At 38.3% G+C, this 20,243-nt stretch overlaps 2 protein-coding genes and 1 long non-coding RNA gene across 7 annotated transcripts in view; 1 reads left to right on the top strand and 2 right to left on the bottom strand.

The window, feature by feature from the left end:
- Positions 1-136: 136 nt before the first annotated feature.
- Positions 137-13,950, bottom strand: axdnd1 (axonemal dynein light chain domain containing 1). 2 transcript variants are annotated; one of them, NM_001089377.1, is made up of 25 exons: positions 13,512-13,735; positions 12,698-12,870; positions 12,036-12,139; positions 10,975-11,077; positions 10,808-10,893; positions 10,654-10,710; positions 10,248-10,356; positions 9,424-9,545; positions 5,266-5,406; positions 5,080-5,184; positions 4,621-4,741; positions 4,419-4,520; positions 3,524-3,690; positions 3,378-3,447; positions 3,040-3,274; positions 2,751-2,967; positions 2,475-2,568; positions 1,993-2,192; positions 1,828-1,918; positions 1,628-1,729; positions 1,467-1,547; positions 1,269-1,382; positions 590-681; positions 390-520; positions 137-303 (listed from the first exon to the last, which is right to left on the bottom strand). In NM_001089377.1, the coding sequence occupies exons 1-25, from the start codon at positions 13,591-13,593 to the stop codon at positions 179-181; spliced, it is 3,024 nt and encodes a 1,007-aa protein (NP_001082846.1). In that variant the 5' UTR covers positions 13,594-13,735; the 3' UTR covers positions 137-178. The 2 variants fall into 2 exon arrangements, 1 of the variants encoding a protein (NP_001082846.1); XR_015521227.2 differs by lacking the exons at positions 137-303; positions 390-520; positions 590-681 and adding an exon at positions 873-939 and having other exon boundaries at positions 1,105-1,382; positions 13,512-13,950.
- Positions 13,797-15,462, top strand: LOC147831545 (uncharacterized). The gene is made up of 2 exons (XR_015521872.1): positions 13,797-13,969; positions 15,179-15,462. It is a non-coding gene; the product is annotated as an uncharacterized LOC147831545 (long non-coding RNA).
- nrd1b (nardilysin b (N-arginine dibasic convertase)) overlaps positions 14,870-20,243 on the bottom strand; it is a 21,653-nt gene continuing 16,279 nt past the window's right edge. For 3 of the 4 annotated variants that reach the window (XM_087302894.1, XM_087302893.1, XM_087302895.1), the window contains exons 22-31: positions 19,916-20,043; positions 19,676-19,838; positions 19,555-19,586; positions 18,662-18,800; positions 18,529-18,576; positions 18,036-18,088; positions 16,548-16,631; positions 16,263-16,470; positions 15,476-15,565; positions 14,918-15,373 (exon numbers count right to left, since the gene is read on the bottom strand). In XM_087302894.1, coding sequence (XP_087159020.1) covers positions 15,170-15,373; positions 15,476-15,565; positions 16,263-16,470; positions 16,548-16,631; positions 18,036-18,088; positions 18,529-18,576; positions 18,662-18,800; positions 19,555-19,586; positions 19,676-19,838; positions 19,916-20,043 — 1,149 coding nt within the window. In that variant the 3' untranslated portion in view covers positions 14,918-15,169. Of the gene's footprint in view, positions 15,374-15,475; positions 15,566-16,262; positions 16,471-16,547; positions 16,632-18,035; positions 18,089-18,528; positions 18,577-18,661; positions 18,801-19,554; positions 19,587-19,675; positions 19,839-19,915; positions 20,044-20,243 lie in introns of all 4 variants that reach the window. The other variant, NM_001044715.2, reaches the window with a different exon arrangement.

The raw sequence follows: 20,243 nt of genomic DNA, 5'->3' as shown, positions 1-20,243 counted from the left end.
GGGAGACTCCCGGAACTTCCGGGAGGCTTGGTAGGGGATCTAACACAATATTGGAATACTTTAAAATACCATAAAATCTGCTCTTTAAAACAATCCCGCTAACAAATTTATATGTGCAATAAAAATCAAATACATATGTCTATTAAGCACTTTATTATTGAGCCCCAGTATAGTTTTTTCACATTAAGCGTTTCTTGGTTCCTCTGGACAGTTTCGGGCTGGATTCAGGGTTCTGGCTTTTTGTTTTAGCTTCAGAAGTTGCGACAGGTTTGCTGGGGGTCTTAGGGGCATTCTTCTTGCTTGCTGTAAAAAAAAACATATAGTCAGAATTAGAAATAGCTAATCTTGTTCAGTATGTCAAGTGTAATTTTATTCTTTGACACATTTACACTTGGTCTCCACACTGGGCCGAGCTTGTAGCTGCCTCTCCAGATCTTGTATCTTATCCAGAGCAGCCTGCAGTTCTTCCTCTGCCTTTAATGCACGCACCTCTGAATTGATAGCTCGAGTCTCTACCGCTCTGCAAAATACAGTTCATAAGAGATTCCTATAGATCTGACTAAAGAGAGATTTCCATTCGAATACTTACAGAAGCTCTTGCTGAAGGGTTCTGATTGTTTCTAAAGAACTGAAGGCATCTTGGGCTTTTTCGGTGTGTGGAGTAATCACCAGTTCTTCAGTCTAGAAAAGATTAGATTTTACATTTAATTGTTTAGCAGACAGTTTTATCCAAGTGAGGATAAAAAGCATGTCAACTCATCACAGATTTGAAAAACATATATTCTATGACAAGCTATTTATTAATTTGTTTCCCTTCAATCATACAGAGAAAAGACAGTGTGTCCTACAGGTGGTTTGTCAAGCCCGCTCACCTGTGTGAAGCACATCGAGAATTGCACAGTGTTTTCCAGGAAGTATGTGGTGCTTTTAAGAAAGTGTCTGGTGCATATGGAGAGAAACAGAGTGTGACTCCTACAGGTGGTTTGTCAAGCCCACTCACCTGCATAAAGCACACTAAGAACTGGGAGTTTTATTTACAGAAACATTGGGTGTGTTTAAAAGAAAGAGATTGTGTCCTAAAGGTGGTTTGTCAAGCCCACTCACCTGTGTGGAGCACACTCAGAATTGCACAACATTTTTCACAAACATGTAGTGTTGATAAGAAAGTGTCTGGTAAATACAGAGATGAAAGATTGTGCATGCGGGGAGGTTTTGATGATTATCGTCTTATACTGGGAAGCTGATGGATATGATCACGATACACTCACCCCTTTAAGTTGGACAGTGTCCTCTCTTAAAGTCTTCTCTGTGATATTTCCATCATGACCTATCAGTTTGATGACTGAGCCATCTTTGTCATGTTTGCCGGCCTTTTCCTCCTCCTGCAGAGGTGATAAGGTGCTGTTATTTGATGTTATTCCATGGACACAAGGTAGCTAATAGCTTATAAGAATAACAAAAGTTACATATTCATCATAAGGCTCATTTGCATCTTCCAAGTCCAGTGGTTCCTCTTTTTCAGTATGTTCCTCTGATTGTTCCTTGGGCTAAGAAAATATACAAATTAGTTTCTCACATTTACATAATACAGTTGTACTCTACCAGTGTCCTAGATGATGTCACTCACAGAGCGTGGCACCACTTTTCCATTCAGCTTCAACTCTGCAGAGCTTCCTTTCACGTCCATAAGTAGTAACCGGCAGGCCTCCAACCATTCCCCACACTCTTTCTAAACACAAACACAGTGTAAATACACTAAGGCGTTTTTTAATGCAGGATTTCAATCTCAGAAAGAAACCTTGAAGGACTAGAGAGATAGCTATGCACCTGAAGTTTGGCTAGTTCATACAACTCATTTTCGGTTTCATCCTGGTTTGAGCTCTTCCTGATGACCTCTTCTATTATAGCCTGACAAGAGCTACAGGACAATTTGTGTAATAAGTTTCTGCTTACTTATGGATCCTCTTGAGATGTTTAATTTAGTATGGCTACCTTGTGATGTACTTGGAAAAGTAGTCCAGCTTGGTTGAGATGTTCCTGGCATCTTCCTCCAGTTTTTCAACAGACACATTGACTACAATGTTCAATTCGGGTGCTGGAAGAAATGGTTCCTGGTCATCTGAATGGATGGGAACCATTAGCAGAAGAAGGTCCACCATCCAGTGGATCATCTTATTGTGAAGTGAAGTTACCTGCAAGCAAAAGGCAAGATTAGGACAGGGACATGGAACAGTCCTGCTCCTGGAAGTTAATCTTTCTAAAGAGCTCTCTTCAATTGTTAGTAAAAACCTTTGAACCAAGTAGCGAACTGGGTCCAAATTTGCATACTATCTCCTTAGGCTTCTGCAACAATCCTACCCTAAACCATGATTTATGACAATCTTTCCCAGGTCTGGTCCATCTAAACTCTGAAGGAAGGTGACTGTCAGTAACAGGAATTGACTGAAACTGAGGCATTATGGTCTGGTGTGTACCTCATCTCGAAGTCTCATATTTTCACAGTCGAAAAAGTTTTCTTGAGAAAACAGGAACTCCTTCATTGTCTTTAAAACATCCTCCATTTCAATTCTGCCGCAGATACAAACAAGGAAATTAGCTGTCAGACACATCAATGAAGTTTTGTTTTTTACATATTTTGTTGCAAATTTGGGTTACAGTTAGGGTCGCTAATGAGGGTCCATTTTGATTAGGATGCAAATGTAGGCAGTAAGGTGTTTTACTATAATGTTTGGCCCATGCACCTCTCTTACTTTATGTGGGGTATGTTTTTCCCCCTGTCTTGTTCTGACTGTGTGCTGTCCACTAGCAGAAGAGCCTCCTCGGAGAGATTCACCAAGCTGCCAAGAGCTTCCTTCAACTTAAGCCAATCACCCAAAGCCTGCTCTTTTGGAGGTCCACTCAAGGGGTTTAATATTCTTGACCAGGACTCCATAGTGTCAATAAGAAACATTAGCATTGCATGGATTCCTGCAAAAACAACAAGTTTTCATCTTGAAACCATTCAAGGCTACATGAGGAAACAAAAATCTAAGTTCTCACCACTTTCTCCATTGATACGTATTCCTAGTTGACTCAGAAACTCAGTGATGGTCCTTTTTAGCCCCCTCATGGCTTCCTGGCCTTTAGGAGGCCCTCCATCTGGACCAGTGTGTCTTTTAAAGAGGTCCAGACAAACCTCAATCCAAGACTCCTGTAGTTTTTTTAGCAATTCAAGTGTTTCCTGACCAGATACTAGGTCTTCCCCTCCATAACGTTCACACTGCTGTGTCAACACCTACAGTTGAACAAGGATATCTATTATTTATACATTTAACATGGAAAGTGAAACAATTTAACAAAAGATAATTGAGTAAACAAAATGTAAAGGTATTGCTAACTTTTGACCATTCTCTCAGGTCTTGTGACAGCTCTTCATCTGATGACTTGTCAACTTTCATAGTTGGGTGCCTTTAGTACAACAAGAGATTAAAATCATTAAAAACGCTTTAAAAATACAAAGAAAAACTGTATTTCTTTTACTGACCTGGATTTCTCTTCAAAGAATTTCTGCCACTTCACAATGTTGGAGTGGAAAGACTTAATGATCTCACGTTGTTTGTTCTCAACCCGTATGAGGTTCTGCATGAAATTGGCCAGTGTATCTTTCCACCGGTTGGTCAAGTCCATGATATGGGAAAAGTACTCAGAGTCCTATGAATTAAAGATTTAGTATTTAGCTTACTAAAAAATCTGGACCTGTCAGTGACTCAAAATCCTGCTGTGTGAAAAAGAGTTAAAAAAAAACATTGCAGATGACCTACAGCTAATGAGAGTGCAAGATACAGGGTAGCGTGGAGTTCATGGAGGAGTTGTAAACCACTATATCAGAAAACATGGCTTCGGTTTTAAGAAAGGCTCCTTTTTGGACACAAGAAATGGTGGAAAGTTTGGGAAAAGTTTAACAGAAGCACCCATGCCTTTTTGATGTTTTGTCTGAGATGTACCACAATGGGCAACCATTCCCAGTCTCAAGCCAGAACTCGGATCTCATGTGTAATGTTGTTTGTGTGCTAGACAGAGTTGTCTGCAATTCTTCCTACAGCAAAGTCAAGCAGTGTGTAATGTTCTTGTGCCAATCCATTGTGCAATGTGAACACAGCAGCAACTCAATGCTACCCCAGAGAGTCATGCAGTGCGAAAACCGTGGCGATCAGACGGTTATGAAAATCATGCAGTATGAACTTGGTATAAGGCTGGGGTTTTCAACTTCAAGTTTCCTACAGAGTTTATCTCTAATCAAACACTTAAACAAGCTAATTAAGGTGTTCCAGGCTTACTAGAAAACTAAAACATGTTAGAAATTGATCAGGATTGAAGATAAGCTCTGAAAAGTGTATGTTGAGAGCCATAGTTGAGAAGCCTTGTATTTGTGTTTTTACCTTCGCTGTTAAGAAGAAAGTGAACCGATCTGCAGCCTTGGCCCAGGTCTGCTCACTTATATGAAGTCGCCTGACCAGATGAAGTTTATTTATCTTGATTATCTGAAAGAAATTTGTTAGAGATTTAAACTCAAACCTATTTTTTGTTGTGGGGTAATGTGTAACTTGAAAAGCTCCTACAACAAATTTTACAAAAGGTCACCTTGACCGCAAGACTGTAGGTCGCTTTTCTCCAAAGGTCCCTTTCGCCATCTAAATGGGACATCTGTCCTTCAAGTCTCTTTCGCTGTAGCTCATAGAGTTCATGGTACTCTGCTACAATACTGATGAGAAGTCACTTTATTTCAGGTTACAGTAGCTATGTTTCTATCTACCTCCTTTTATGAGCATTTTGGAATATTGCATAAAAATTGCTTAATGATAATATTAACTTTTATCCAAGAAGAATACATGCAGCAAATTTAATTTTTTTTCAGTTGATCAAGAAGTGACCATTTTGTTCTCTTTGACTCATTGGATTGAAACGGTGCTTTTTTCACAGATGTTTTATGCAATAATTCCGTTTTGTGAATAGGTCTAATTGGCATCTTTGGATGGAAACATAGCTAGTTAAGCACTTTGTATACAAAGATTAAGAGGTTTTAATCACCAATTTACGTACTTTGCATTGCGTTGTGACTCTTCCAAAGCTTTAGCGAGCTCCTCCTTGGCTTCCTCTGCCTCTTTGGACACATTCTCATCATGTACTTTCATAGCACTCAGCTCCCTTTTACAGGTTGAACAGACAAGTTTGAAATGCAAAAAAAAATCACGTTTCATTGGCAATTAGATAGTATATCAAGCATACATATTAAGCGATGCTATCGAGTTTTTGAAGTGTAGGATCTCTTCAGTGAGCCGGCGGTCCAGAGCCCTCTGTGCTAAGGTTTGTGTGTGAAGACCCTTCACCTGTCGTGGGATACGGTCAAGTAGAGCCACATACTTTTGCCTAGCCAAGAAAAAGAGGAAGTCATACATATATACAATAGATATTGCAAACAGACCATGAGCAGCATGTGTTAATTGCGCCACCACATTTGTAAAGTACTTCCAGGACAAATTACATTCAACCGCACTAGTCAAGAGTAAAGCCAATCTGAAGATTCTTGATTTTGCGCCATGTACGAGTGTGGTAATGAGCAAACAAAGAAAACAAAGCATAAAGGCACAACATTCAATAGGTAAGATTTCATTTTTTTAACAATTTTGTACATTACAAACTTTTGTGCAGAACAAGTATTGATGATAATACAGTTTCTTACTGCACTGACCATAAGGCATAGTAGCACCAACTCACAGTAAAAACTAGGCTTATGCTATTTTTGTTGAATAAAATTAGCAAACAATGCAAATGAAATATGACAACAAGATTCTGCGGTGCTAGAAACCTGCATTATTATTCGCTAATTGAAGGACTCTTTCATATCTAGGATTCATTCACAAACTAATCACTCTCTGTTAGAATAAGAAATGAAAGCAGGAGAGGAGAGATTAGATCAAATTTAACAGGGAGGGAGGATAATACATTTCCATGCACACAAACACATGCTCTCTGTCGGCAATGCCTGTGCGGTCACTTGTCCTTCGATGTAAAATAGTGATGTAATATGATCATTTCAGTAATTTAAAAACCTATTTGTATACTGCTCCTCCATGAACCACCACCTTATCGTGGTGGAGGGGTTAGAGTGCCTGAGTGATCCTAAGAGCTATGTTGTCGGGGGCTAATGCCCCTGGTAGGGTCTCCCAAGGCAAAAAGGTCTTAGGTGACAGGTCAGACTAAGTGCGGTTCAAAAACCCCTTATGAGTTTCTTAACATTGAGGACTGTTGCCCGGTATGGCACAGCCAAGGAGTGACATAGGACCATCCTCCTTCAGGACCACCACCTGCAGGGGGAGGACTGGTGCATTGTGGAACGGGTGGTGGTCGAAGGTTAGGACCATGACAACCCAATCATCAGACACAGAAACTGGCTCTTGGAACATGGAATGTCACCCCACTGGGAGGGAAGGAGTCCGAGGTTGTCCAGGAGGTGGAACGGTACCGAACAGAAATAGTTGGGCTCACCTCCATGCACAGCTGGGGCTCTGGAACTCAACTTCTTGAGAGGGGCTGGACTTTCTTCTACTCTAGAGTTGCTCACAGTGCGAGGGGGCGGGCTGGTGTGGGCTTGCTTATAGCTCCCCAACTTAGCCACCATGTGTTGGAGTTTTCCCCAAGAACGAGAGGGTCGCTTCCCAGCGCCTTCGGGTCAGGGATAGGTCTCTCACTGTGGTTTGTACCTACGGGCCAAACACCAGTGCAGAGTACCAGGCCTATTTGGAGTCCTTGGGAGGGGTGCTGGAAGGTGCTCAGACTGAGGGCTCTGTTGTTCTACTAGGGAACTTCAATGCTCATGTGGGTAATGACAGTGATACCTGGAGAGGCGTGATTGGGAGGAACGGCCTCCCTGATCTGAATCCGATTGGTGTTCTGTTTTTGGACTTCTGTGCTAATCACAGTTTGTCCATAACTAACACCATGTTCAAGCATAAGGGTGTCCATCAGTGCACATGGCACCAGGACACCCTAGGGCGGAGGTCAATGATTGAATTTGTGGTTGTATCATCTGATCTCCGACCGTATGTCTTGGACACTCATGTAAAGAGAGGGGAAAAGCTGTCAACTGATCACCACCTGGTGATGAGTTGGATCCGCTGGCAGGGGGGAAAGCTGGACAGACCTGGCAGGCCTAAACGTATTGTGAGGGTCCTTTGGGAACGTCTGGCTAAACCTCAAGTCAGAAGGATTTTTAACTTTCACCTCCGGAAGAGCTTTGACCAGATCCCGAGGGACGCTAGAGACATAGAGTTCTCCAACTCCATAGTTGATGCGGCCATGATGAGCTGTGGCCGTAAGATCTGTGTTGCCTGTCGTGTTGGCAATCCACGAACCCAGTGTTGGACACCAGAAGTAAGTGATGCCGTCAAGCTGAAGAAGAAGTCCTACAGGGCTTGGTTGGCTTGCAGGACATCCGAGGCAGCTGATGGGTCTCGATTGGCCAAGCGTGTTGCAGCCCGGGCAGTTGCAGAAGCAAAAAGACTAGATGGAGAAAGCCAATCGGTCGGCCCCAAAAATATTCTGCAAAACTGTCCGGCACCTCAGGAGGGGAAAGCAACTCCACATCGACACTGTTTACAGCGGAAGTGAGGAGCTGTTGACCTCAACTGGGGATGTTGTCGGACGATGGAGAATACTTTGAGGATCTCCTGTATCCCACAGACATGTCTTTCATTAAGAAAGAGACTGGGGATGCAGGGGCGGACCCACTCATCACCCAAGCTGAGGTCAAGTTTGCAAGCTCCGCATAGGCAATGCAGCGGGGGTGGATGAGATTCACCCTGTGTATCTTAGGTCTCTGGATATTGTGGAGCTGTCTTGGCTGACACGTTTCTACAATATTGCATGGAGATTGGGAACAGTACCTTTGGACTGGGCAACTAAGGGTGGTGGTTTTCAAGAACGGGGACCGGAGGGTGTGCTCCAACTATAGGGGGATCACACTTCTCAGCCTCCCTGGGAAAGTCTATGCCAGGGTATTGGAGAGGAGAATCAGGCCGATGGTTGAACTAAGAATTTAGGAGGAACAATGCGGTTTTCGTCCAGGCCGCAGTACACTGGACCAGCTTTATACCCTCACCAGGGTGCTCAAGGGTTCATGGGAGTATGCCCAACCAGTCCACTTGTGTTTTGTGGACTTGGAGAAGGCATTTGACTGTGTCCCTCGTGGCACTCTGTGGAGGGTGCTCTGCGAGTATGGGGTCAGAGGTGCTCTGTTGAGAGCCGTCTCATCCCTGTATGAACAGAGTAGGAGTTTGGTTCGCATTGGAAGCAATAAGTGAAACTTGTTTCCAGTGCATATTGGACTCCAGCAGGGCTGTCCTTTGTCACCAATTCTGTTCACAATTTTTATGGACAGAATTTCAAAGCGCAGCCTTGGGCTAGAGGGGGTCTGGTTCGGGGACCACAGGATCTCAGCTCTGTTATTCGCAGAGAATGTTGTTCTGTTGGGTTCATCGAACATGGACCCTCAGCATGCACTGGGGCGGTTTGCTGCTGAGTGTGACGCGACTGGTATGAGAATCAGCACCTCCAAGTGCCGAACCCATGGTGCTCCACCGGAAAAAGGTGGTTTGCCATCTCCAGGTTGAAGGAAAGTCCTTTCCCCAGGTGGAGGAGTTCAAATATCTTGGGGTTTTGTTAACGAGTGAGGGAAAGATGGAATGTGAGATTGCAGGCAGATTAAAGCAGCGGCCGAGTCATGCTTTAGGTCATGACTGAAAGGACAAGATCTCGGATAAAAGCGGCCGAAATGAGTTTCCTTCGCAGGGTGGCAGAACACAGCCTTATAGATAGGGTGAGGAGCTCTGTCACCCGGGAGGAGCTGGGAGTAGAGCCACTGATCCTCCACATCGAGAGAAGTCAGCTGAGGTGGCTCGGGCATCTGTTTCGGATGCCTCCTGGATGCCAACCTAGGGAAGTGTTCCAGGCATGTCCCACCTGGAGTAGGCCTCAGGGAAGACCCAGGACACGCTGGAGGAACTATGTCTCTCGGCTGGCCTGGTAACGCCTCTGGGTCCCTCTGGAGGAGCTGGAGGAAGTGTCTAGGGAGAGGAAAGTCTGGGGTTCTCTCCTAAGACTGCTGCCCCCGTGACCCGGTTCCGGAAAAACAGTTGAAATGGAATGAATGAATGAATTTGGATACTGACCGCAGGAAAAACTCCTTATCATAGATATATGTATATATATCATCATCGCTTTGAATGGCCAGCAGCTACCCTGTACTAAAATGGCAAGTCTATTAACGCATTCCATCCAATAGACAACAATAGTGTATGCGACATCTTATGTCAATATCAATGACAGGTATTAAGATCACTTTATAATGAAAAGCCATGAAAAAAAAGAGTAAACGGGGATAGAGACCTGAGCTTGGCGAGGAGTTGACCTCTCTCTGCACATTCAACGCTGACCTGCCGGATTACCTCATGAAACACTATATTGTAGATGTTCTGCTCAGTTTGAATCAGCTCTAGTAAATTTTCGATCTGAAAAATAATATAGAAATACATTTGTATTTATGTAAATCATTATGTTTAGTCACAATTATACGTGTATATATATATATATATATATATATATATATATATATATATATATATATATATATATATATATAAAAGGGGTGCACAATATATCAGTGGCCACACTATCAGCCAATAAATGCTATTTTTTATTTTACTATTATTGGTCCAAAAAAATTAGGCCTATAGCTTAAAGCCGATAAATTAAGCATTATTTGGATTATGCTGGTGCAATCACTTCACATTAAAATTATTTTACTGGTATTTTGATGTTGGTTAATGTTCAGTTAGTTGCTTTTTGCATGTTTTTTTATATATAAATAGAAAAGGATAGTTGACTAATAAAGTTCAGAGATCAGTTCAAACTTTTCCGATATTTTAAAGTTATATAATAAGATTAGTTGTTCACTTTTTGTTTGCCTTATGTTTTTGAAACCATGCAGACATTTTTGAAAAATTGGTATTTGTATTTATATATTATAATCTAAAAAGCTATTGGTATTGGTCAAAAATTCCATAGCTGTGAATGTCTAATAATTGTTTTAAGTGAAAAAAGTCATGTAATAACACCAAGTAAAACTTCAGGATTTTCATTCTGTATATTATTTTTGTACATCATTAATTTATACATTGCATTTTTACCATTAAAAAAACTAAAAAACAAACCTGTGAGATTTCTGTTAGCTCCTGAAACTCTTCATTGACACCTGCTTTTTCTAACATCTTATCCATCACCTTCATTAACTGAACCACCTCAAGACGACCGCTTGGCTTCCTAGTGATGGTTTAGAAAATTGCATAAATATTAATATCAGTCATTTTAAATAGATAAAGAAGGAATAAATTACTTCCTAATAATTGCTTAGATAATATTATAAATATTTATTATTAAATATAGTTTCTATGATAAAATGTATATAATTCCAATTGTAAACACATATAGTTTCTAGAATATGATAAAACCATTAAACATTTATTTATTAACATACATATGACTTCCTCCTACTTGTAGTTTATACATATAATTAATATAAATAAACATTTATAAAACAAAGACATTCCAGCCACTCACATGGATGGAAAGACTCTTAGCTTGTTTTTCTCATCTTCTAGAAGAACTGTGAATTTGCTATAAAAAAATGTGAATAAACAGAGCCAAGATTCATATACAGTCACTGTAACACAACAAGACAGCTGTTCTTACCATCTAAAGCAGACTCACTTACTCATCATAGCATTGTAATCCCTTAAGACCCTTGTTTTTTATGATGTGATATTCTTCTGGGATTAAAGTTTCCAGTGGATTTGTGTCCTTCAACCAAAAACAAACAAACATGAAGTTACAAGCACAAAAAACAGAGTATCAAATTCAACTTATTCTCTTGTCACTTGCATTGTGGTCTCCATGATGCAGAGCAGATCTTCGATTGGCCATTGGAATGACAGGTAAAGCGTCCTTTTGAGACCCCAGACAATCACACAGGAAGGAAATGTCTCTGTTCAGATCCAAACAAAGACAGTCAGCCGGACAATATCTCAGTGTATTATAAATTCTCTGTGTATAAATTCCAGAGGGCACCTTGATGGCTAAACAACTTTTAAAAAAGCGTCAATAATTTTAATCAATTTGATGTCAAATTGCCATCAAAAACACACCAAACATAGTTTTTGTTTTTGAAAAATCTATTTGTGACGCGTTTTTTAGACATCAATGTAGTATACATGCAATGTAGGGATACAAAAAACTTTATTATAATTAAAAATCACAAAATTCTCAAAATACTTTTTGTTTTATTATTTTGGTGGACAAAAGAGCATCAATGTATACATGTCAAATATACATATCAACATTTTGACGTCCAATTGATTTGCATTTTTGATGTTTTTTTTTTTTTTATGTTTTTTGCTTTGACATCAAGGTGCCTGCTGGGATGTACACTAGCCAGCCACTTTTTAAGGTACACCTATTTAACTGGTTGTTAATACAAATATCTGGTCAGCCAATCACCAGCATTTAGATGTGGTCAAGATGATCAGATTCAAACTAAGCTGCGTATAGAGCCCCAATACGCAGCCAATATAGAAAATGAATCACAGGTAAGGCCCCCCTCACAAGAGTTTTATGTCAGAATCACAAACGTAAATTTGATAAACATGAACGAAAACTCTGGCAGCGCAATGTAAACTGCGTTTATCAAAAGCGAAGCAGAAAGTGAACCAAACTAATAATAATTTATTTGAAAACAGTGTTTTTTTTTTGCCATTTGATTGGTTTTGTATTTTTCAAGTGTTTTTTTTATTTGGTAATATATAGTTGTGTTAGATTTAAAAAAACATTGTGCGTTTTATTTGGCACAAATCTAATTCCATATGTACAGAGTAGTACTGGCAAAGTGTACCTAAAAATAAGTGAGCGGTTAGTATATTTGTAATGTGTAATGATTCCTTCCAAACCGTCCAGCTCCAGTCAGAGAAGTCGGCTGGTTGAGAAAGTATTGGTATTTCTTGCGTCTAACGGGATGGTGCCACACAGCATCAGGACGATGAATTAAACAAACCTGCCGAAAGATAACAACAGCCAATTTAGTAACTACACTCTTAAAAATAAAGGTGCTTATGGGCATTAATGGTTTCATGAACAACCTTGTAACATCCACAGAACCTCTCCATCTCAAAAAGATACTTTGTTATGAAAAAGGGACACTAGATAATTAAAATCTGCATCACATACATACTTGCTTCGATGGTTTATGAGGACTCTACATTGGCGAGATGTAGTTTAGAATAAAAAGAATGCTTATTATATTACCTTACACTACCACTAATCCTCACAGGAAACGTGTGGTGAATTTTCAATGTGCTAAATATCATTTCTAACCATTTTGAATATCAATGTTGTAATAACTAGTCACCTGTTATTCTCATAAACCATCAAAACTAGTACACACACATGCACACAAATAGTTAATTTAAGAACTGTTCACTGAAAAGTTCTTTAGGGGAACCAAAATACTTTCTATGGCATCACTGTGACAACTTTTCAAGAGATTTCAAGACCTTTATTTTTAAGATTGCAGAAATAAATTGAAAGGGAAATATATCCAAGGGCCACGAACCTTGAAGTCTTTGGGAGTTTTGGTTAATCTGAGTGGTGCGAGTCTGTCTTGAGGACACGCGGTGGATGTTAAAGTTGCAAGGAGTTCATCTGGAATTAAATCATTACAGTCCTGCAGGCTGCTTTTGTCTTTTATAGGTGTCTTTTCTCTCGCCCGAGGAAGCTCTGCCACCACTAGACCAACAACACAAATACAGTTTGGATAAATTGTGAGCTGAAACATTCAATGGATATAGGTTATTTATTAGGATGAGCAAAATGTTTGTGCTAAACATCAAAATAGAAATGTTTGTGAATGTTAATAAATGTCAAAAAGTTGAAGATGAATAAGCTATTAAAATTATGTTTAACAGAAAAATGAATGTGACAAACATTACAAATGACAAGTAAAACTTAGTATACATGAAATAAATGCACTTGATGTTGGTGATATAAACAATAACAGATAGAGAAACAAATAGATAGACAGATAGCCTGACAAATGGATGGACAGACATACAGACAGATAATGATAAATAACGTTAGATAATGATAGACAGACAGACAGTGATAACATTAGATGAGACAGACAGACAGACAGACATAGATAGATAGATAGATAGATAGATAGATAGATAGATAGATAGATAGATAGACAGACAGACAGACAGACAGACAGACAGACAGACAGACAGACAGACAGACAGACAGACAGACAGACAGACAGACAGACAGACAGACAGACAGACAGACAGACAGACAGATAGATAGATAGATAGATAGATAGATAGATAGATAGATAGATAGATAGATAGCTAGCTAGCTAGCTAGCTCACAGTTAGCAGTGGATGTCCTGGTCCTGTAACTCTCGGGTTTTGCTCGGTCAGCAGGAGGGTTCGGGCTGCACTTCAGCGACATACTGACACACTGCCTACTCTCACTGGACACTGTTCACCATTCAGTAACCGCGGAAAAGACGCAGACACGCTAAACCCCGACAAATTCTGCCATATGCCGTTTCCCTCCAGACAGAGCAATGAAGTTTACCCCTGCGCTTAAGTAGCTCCAAAACAGCGGCTAATAAAAGTTTGTTGCCATGGACGCGTCGCGTCTCTAACGTCACTTTCCACAGTTACAGAAACATTCGAGTCGAGACTCAGAACTATTAGACGACACTGTTTTTTTAATCGGCAATAGAGGATCCTCCTACTGAGAAATGAGAATTTGAAATATTCATAAGCTGTCTTATTAATACTTCAGCAGGCCACCGATACCATGGCTGCCAAACAAACGTGTGAGTTTAAGGTGTACATGAGGAGAAAGAGAGAAGCCCCGAAATGGTTAATGGATAATAATACTGTTGTTCTTCACTATCTATCTATCTATCTATCTATCTATCTATCTATCTATCTATCTATCTATCTATCTATCTATCTATCTATCTATCTATCTATCTATCTATCTATCTATCTATCTATTTATCTGTCTGTCTGTCTGTCTGTCTGTCTGTCTGTCTGTCTGTCTGTCTATCTATCATCTGTCTGTCTGAAAATAATATACCTGTGTGTATAAATATATAAATACAATTATATAGGCTAATAAACATGATAAAAATGCATAAACTTAAGATAATCTTTATCAGTTTTACAAAACATTAAATAATTGTTATTATTAACTGAACAATGATAATAAATAAACACCATTAAAATATAAAAGTGATTTAATAAAGAAACAGTTAATAAAATGAAACTGAAACAAAAACAAATTACAAAGAACACAAAAGATAAAGAATTCTACTGAATAAATAATAATAATACATATATTACATAAGTATAACATGCATTATTAGAAACAGAAGGTGCTTGTAAAACTGCTCAAATGGTTAAAGAAATAAAAAAATACAAAATACACAAGTACAAAAATGGTAACTAATAAAATAAAAAATAATAAACAAAATGTCAAAAAATGCATAAAAATGACTAAAATTTAAACTGAAAATAAACTGAAAATAATTTTACAAATTAAATGATGATTATAATAATAGTAATAAATCAAGTAAATAATTTGATATGATAAAAATATTACAAATTAAAAAAATGGGAGCTAAAAATAAATGATTAAAACAAATAACAAAGAAAACATTAATATTTTGCATATATATGCATACATGAATAATAATAATAATAGTAATAATACACAATACAAAAGTAACACACTTTTTAAACAAAAACTAGAGAACATATTAGTTTCTAATAACATTCTTTATTAAAATGAACATTTCATAATTAATCAGCTAAACATACATTATTACCATTAAAAAGATCTTCAATAAATCCAGCTACAGTATTTTCAGTCTATATGTGTTTGATATGCATGTATATTTTCCCCTGATAATCTAATATACATCATGTAGATATTAATCTGTAGCTTAATACACAAGGTAAAATCTGGATGATAAAATGTCACCTGATGAAATGCCTTTATGTATTTTCCATCATATCAGGATTTTGTGGTAGGGGTGCAGATGGAGTGAAGATGTGAAAGCGCGGATGTCTGTTATCATGGTGGACTTCTCCTTCATGGCCGCCGCTGAGAGGAAAGTGAGTTTGGAAATATTTGCATATGAAGAAGTCTCTGGGTTTGAACTGCACTGGTCTTCTCCATGGATTTCCTTCTCTTCTTCTCCGAATCCAACGACCTGAATGGATCCACAGAGTCATTAGGTGGATGTTAATGTAAGGATTAAGCATTTTCTGATTAAAAATGTATTTTGTGACATTGTAAGAATTGAATGCTATACATGTATGCTTAGTTTTCTACTGTTTTCTTTTCGGTGCTCCATGTAAAATGATACGAGTTCATCTTTGGTGACGTCTTTCAGGATTTCAATCTGTTCGACAGAGGAACACACAATAATGAATGAACATATTCTCCAATAATGCTGAATCAAGAACACGTAGAGATAAACCCAAATAAAAAAAATTCTAGCTGATATACAAAAAAATTTATTTCTAAGATTATGAATTAAATTAAACATATTAAGACTAACCAAAAATGTTGGTCATGTGGCACAAATATATAAAAGAAGGACCGCCATATTCTCCCCAGAGGATGACCTTGCACAGATTATTTTTTCACCTAAAGAATAACCATTTTGATTCCACATGATCTGTGGAAAAATGCTGGGTTTTTACAATTTTAAGCTGATTGGACATTAAACAATTAAATTGTCCCAAAAAAACTAAAGAATTGTGATGTTTCAGCTCATTTTAAATAAGTAGTTTGAACAAGCATTACAAATATTATTTGAGTTTGGATTTTAACTAAGAATGTACACTGAAAAAAATTATTCAAAGATGATTCCTTGGATTTACTAAATTGTTTTACCTTAAGTGGTTGTAAACAATTTATTTGGGCTGAATTTAAACAAACAAATTAAGTTGAACGTTATTGAACTTAATTTGTTTGTTTAAATTCAACACAAATAAATTGTTTGCAACAGTTCTGCATGCAACACTTTTTTCAGTGAATAACACACTACCACAAATTACAAGTAACATGTATTAAACATTATTCAGATTTCTCACTTCTTTATTGAGCCTGTCAAAGACATACTGCTGAGTGACCACTTCGAACCAGTTTCTGTCCACTTCGTCCCCGAGCTGTGTGTCTTCACACTCCTTCAGCTTGATCAGCGCTGTCACTTGAGCTCCAAACGCCTCGTCTGACAGCTGAACCAACTTCTCTCCAAAGCTGACCAGAAATGCTTCGATTTTACCTTCCACAAAGTCCGTGCTATGAGAGAACATGTAATTGATGTTTACAAAGATATTCAGATTAGATAAGTGTTGAAATTTCTTCATAAACCTTGCCTGAATTTGGTGGCCTGAGTTTCGACAGTAACGGAGAAGCCAAGAATGCCGGATGTGTTTCTGCATATGGGATAGACCTGATACCTGGGGGAAGAGTCCAATATTAAACACAGACACTGCAAAGACACTGCTGGTGAGAATGGGAAAAACTAACAATAGTTTTTTCACAACGTCTCAGCAGTTGGCCATTTTGAATGTAAACACCTCAGCAGTCGGCCATTTTGAAGAGCAGAACTTAAACGCCTCAGCAGTCAGCCATTTTGAAGAGCAGAACTTAAACGCCTCAGCAGACGGCCATTTTGAAGAGCAGAATGTAAACGCCTCAGCAGTCGGCCATTTTGAAGAGCAGAATGTAAACACTGCCACTGAACTGTATGAGACTTGCATATTTTGCGCATTATGGCAGCTAAAATGAAATCGGGGGGCACGTAATTAGAGCTGTAAAGCTTAACTTTTCGATTTTAGGTGAAAAATCAAATCTGTTGGAGACATCCAATAGATTAATAGATACCGAAAAAGTCCACAGAGGGGAGTGATCACCAGAATCGGGAAGTCCCAGAGTAAAATGAGAAAATATGATACACATCCGTGTTTTGGAATATGGAAAAACTGTATCTGATTGGGCAGTTAAAAGATTTAACTTGGGCCATCCCCATACTGGTAGATCTGTCTCTGTAGGATAGCAGCCTAATTACAAAGTAATTACAATAAGTGAGATCCGAGATGTGACTCGCCATAGATAATCTGTTGCAGGGGAGTTAAAGTCCCCAGCGTCGGGCTGAGATCAAGACCTTTTATTACCCTTGGCTAGCAAAAGAGATCTACTATGCAATTTACTTCCAGAAGGATGTTGAAATTGGGGGGCACGCAATTAGAGCTGTAAAGGTTAACATTTCGACTTTAGGTGAAATATCGAAACTGTTGGAGATGTCCAATAGATTAAAAGGTCCTTAAAAAGTCCTTAGAGGGAGGGTGATCACCAGAATGGGGAAGTCTCGGACTAAAATTAGAAAATTTGATACACCAGTGTTTTGGAATATGGAAATATGGAATTATGCCGTTTTCATCTGTTTTTATATTATTTGTTTCTATTTTATATATACTTGTCTCTTTTAATCTTGTTTATGTAAAGCACTTTGAATTGCCACTGTGTATGAAATGTACTATATAAATAAACTTGTCTAGCCTTGCCAAGAGTGCAACAGGTCAAACTGAGCAGAAAACAACCTATTAAATTCAATTTGTCAAAATATTTAACTTTTTCCTGTATACTAAGTCCTTCTCTATATACAAATAGCAACAATTATTGATCACTGTTTTTGAAGCAAGCTTCATAAAACATGTTTTCTTAACATTAGACTAAAAACCCTTTCTGGAAAGCCAAAAAAAAAAAAAAATCATTTCTTTGCCTGCAGTGTCTCAACTGAAGCAGAAATACTGCATTTACACATGGAGAAACAATCTGAAAGATGACGTTTTATCACTCACCCTAGAGTTTCCTTTGTCCTCAGGAAATCAAAGCAGGGCTCTTCCATGTGCATCTGAGAAACAAAAAAGGAAAGATTTACATGAATACAAAGTCAATAAAGACTTTCTCTCATTATAGTCTGAATTGGATCAATGCACTGAATCAACTCAACTCTAACAAACAATGTTTATCTCTCTAGCAGGAAAAAAAGCTTTTAAACTATAGGCATTTAGTTAGAGCCTGCAGCCATCTACTTTGAATGGTTTAAGTCTGTCATGAATACATAAATATGACACTAAAACCACTAGTAGGTTTGCAGCTGTCCCTGTTTTTATGGTTGATTCACTGAACTAAATGATTCATTCAAAAAGGCTGATTCATTTAGAAACAAAAAGCAAGTGACTGTCACTGACTCAATGAGTCTTTAAAAGTATGTAAACCTTCCATATGAAGATATTACAATATTAGGAAAAAACACAATGATTCTTTCAGTTTAAGCAAAGTAAAACTCACAACAAGCAGCTCCATCAGTGTATGCTCTCGCAAGTTCTTCAGCCCAGTCTAGAACACAAAAATCATAAACGTTCCTCACAAAGCCTCCAGAAGTTTTGACATGCAACACAGTAGTCACATAGACCGGCATTACCTGATAGTATACGGTGACTTCAGAGTTTGCGTCTGCTTTATTGAGCGACTGGACTTTACATAAGTGGTGTGTTTGTGGTAACTCCACCACTCGAAACAGCACAGGAGGTTCAATGGGATGAGGTGCATACTTGAGTTTCCTGTTCAATGAATGTATTTGTCAGTAATTTACTAATTGTAAACAAAAAGAAATCAATTTAAGTATGGGATAAAGTACATCCAGGCGGTTTTTATAGCAGAAAAAAAGCCAGAAGGGCTTTATTCTGCAAAAACAACTGCCTACATGTACTTTATCTTATTTATTATATGGCAACTTGCCAGAAAATGTAAAAAAAAATAGACATGAAACATGATTCTGAGCGTAATAGTTTATAAATTCTTGAACTTATCGTAAAGCTGACTGGAACCAAAAAGCTCAATGGAGCATACACTAACTTATTATTCAGTCACAATATGACAGCAAACAGTCAAAAAACAGTGGTGTGTGGAAAAACGATCATATAAATATGGATGTGAACATATTCACTGATAATAAGATAGTTCAAAGTACTCTATTAGTTTAAGTGGTTGTAATCTGGAAATAACATACCTTGGAATTTTGCAACTGACCAATTACAATCAAGTATTCCAAACAGCCATGTAATAAATCTAAATTATTTAATTTAAAAAATGTTGAAAATGTTTTGGAATATGTAAATTCTTTTGAATTTACAACCTTTTCCGCCCCTCCTCATTCAAAATGTTGGGGAAAAAAGTGATTTTAATTTCAAAAAGTATCATGCATATCGTAACAGTTAACATATTCCCTTAATATGTTCATACCCAAAAACAGTATAATTATGCTCTATTTATCTTACTCTAATTGCTAACAATTATAGAAATCTGCAAACTTACTCAATAAAACACTGCAGAAACTCTTTGGACTCCTGTTTGAGCAGAAATTGCACATAAAATCAGCAATTACAAATGTAAGAACTAGCTTAAACTGAAGTAAATTCTAAAAAAAAAATCTCACAGCACTTGTGAAGTTCCCTTGTACGAGTCCTTCCACAAATAACTCAGCCTTAAAGCGATTGGCAAAGGTCATGAGATCAGCCACACTCGGATCCGCCATGATGGCTTCATATTTCTGCATCACAGACCAGCGATGGTGCTCCAAAATCTGCAGCCGAACATCTCTGAAAGCACAGAAAAAGTCAGATTGATCTACATCCAACAGAGATTTAAGATAGTCTGAAATTTGTAGTTTACCCACTTTCCAAGGCGTTCTGGTCTAATGAGGATGATGTAGTAGGTTTTCTTCAGCTGCTCAATGAACATGTTAAACACGTCTGGAGTGGCGCTGAAGTCGGCCAGGTGATCTACAATCAGCTTCAGGAGCAACTGAAAGAAAAGGCATAATTAACCCAAAAAATGAATTTGTGGTAAATTTAATCACCTTCAAGTCATCCAAGAAGTAGCTGATGTTTTTCTTCGTGGGAAGAGGAAAATGTTTCAGCTGAAACTAGGGTCCTTGCAGATTCATTTAATCCCAAAAGTGGCTACTGGTACTTTAAGAGTCAAAATACATGTATACAGGCAAC

This window comes from Danio rerio, chromosome 22, assembly GCF_052040795.2.
Source record: "Danio rerio strain M-AB ecotype USA chromosome 22, GRCz13ab, whole genome shotgun sequence".
Lineage (NCBI taxonomy): Eukaryota > Metazoa > Chordata > Actinopteri > Cypriniformes > Danionidae > Danio > Danio rerio.
Note: the sequence above shows the minus strand (reverse complement) of the source record. Positions and strands in the feature narration are given on the sequence as shown.

Excerpts from the sequence above, each read along its gene's own strand:
- axdnd1 (NM_001089377.1), bottom strand. The coding sequence starts at position 13,593 with ATGTCGCTGAAGTGCAGCCCGAACCCTCCTGCTGACCGAGCAAAACCC. Across the intron at positions 4,742-5,079 it reads GAGTCACAACGCAATGCAAA|TATTGTAGCAGAGTACCATG; the intron begins GTACGTAAATTG and ends ACTTCTCATCAG. Across the intron at positions 3,275-3,377 it reads ACCTGAGAGAATGGTCAAAA|GTGTTGACACAGCAGTGTGA; the intron begins GTTAGCAATACC and ends GTTCAACTGTAG.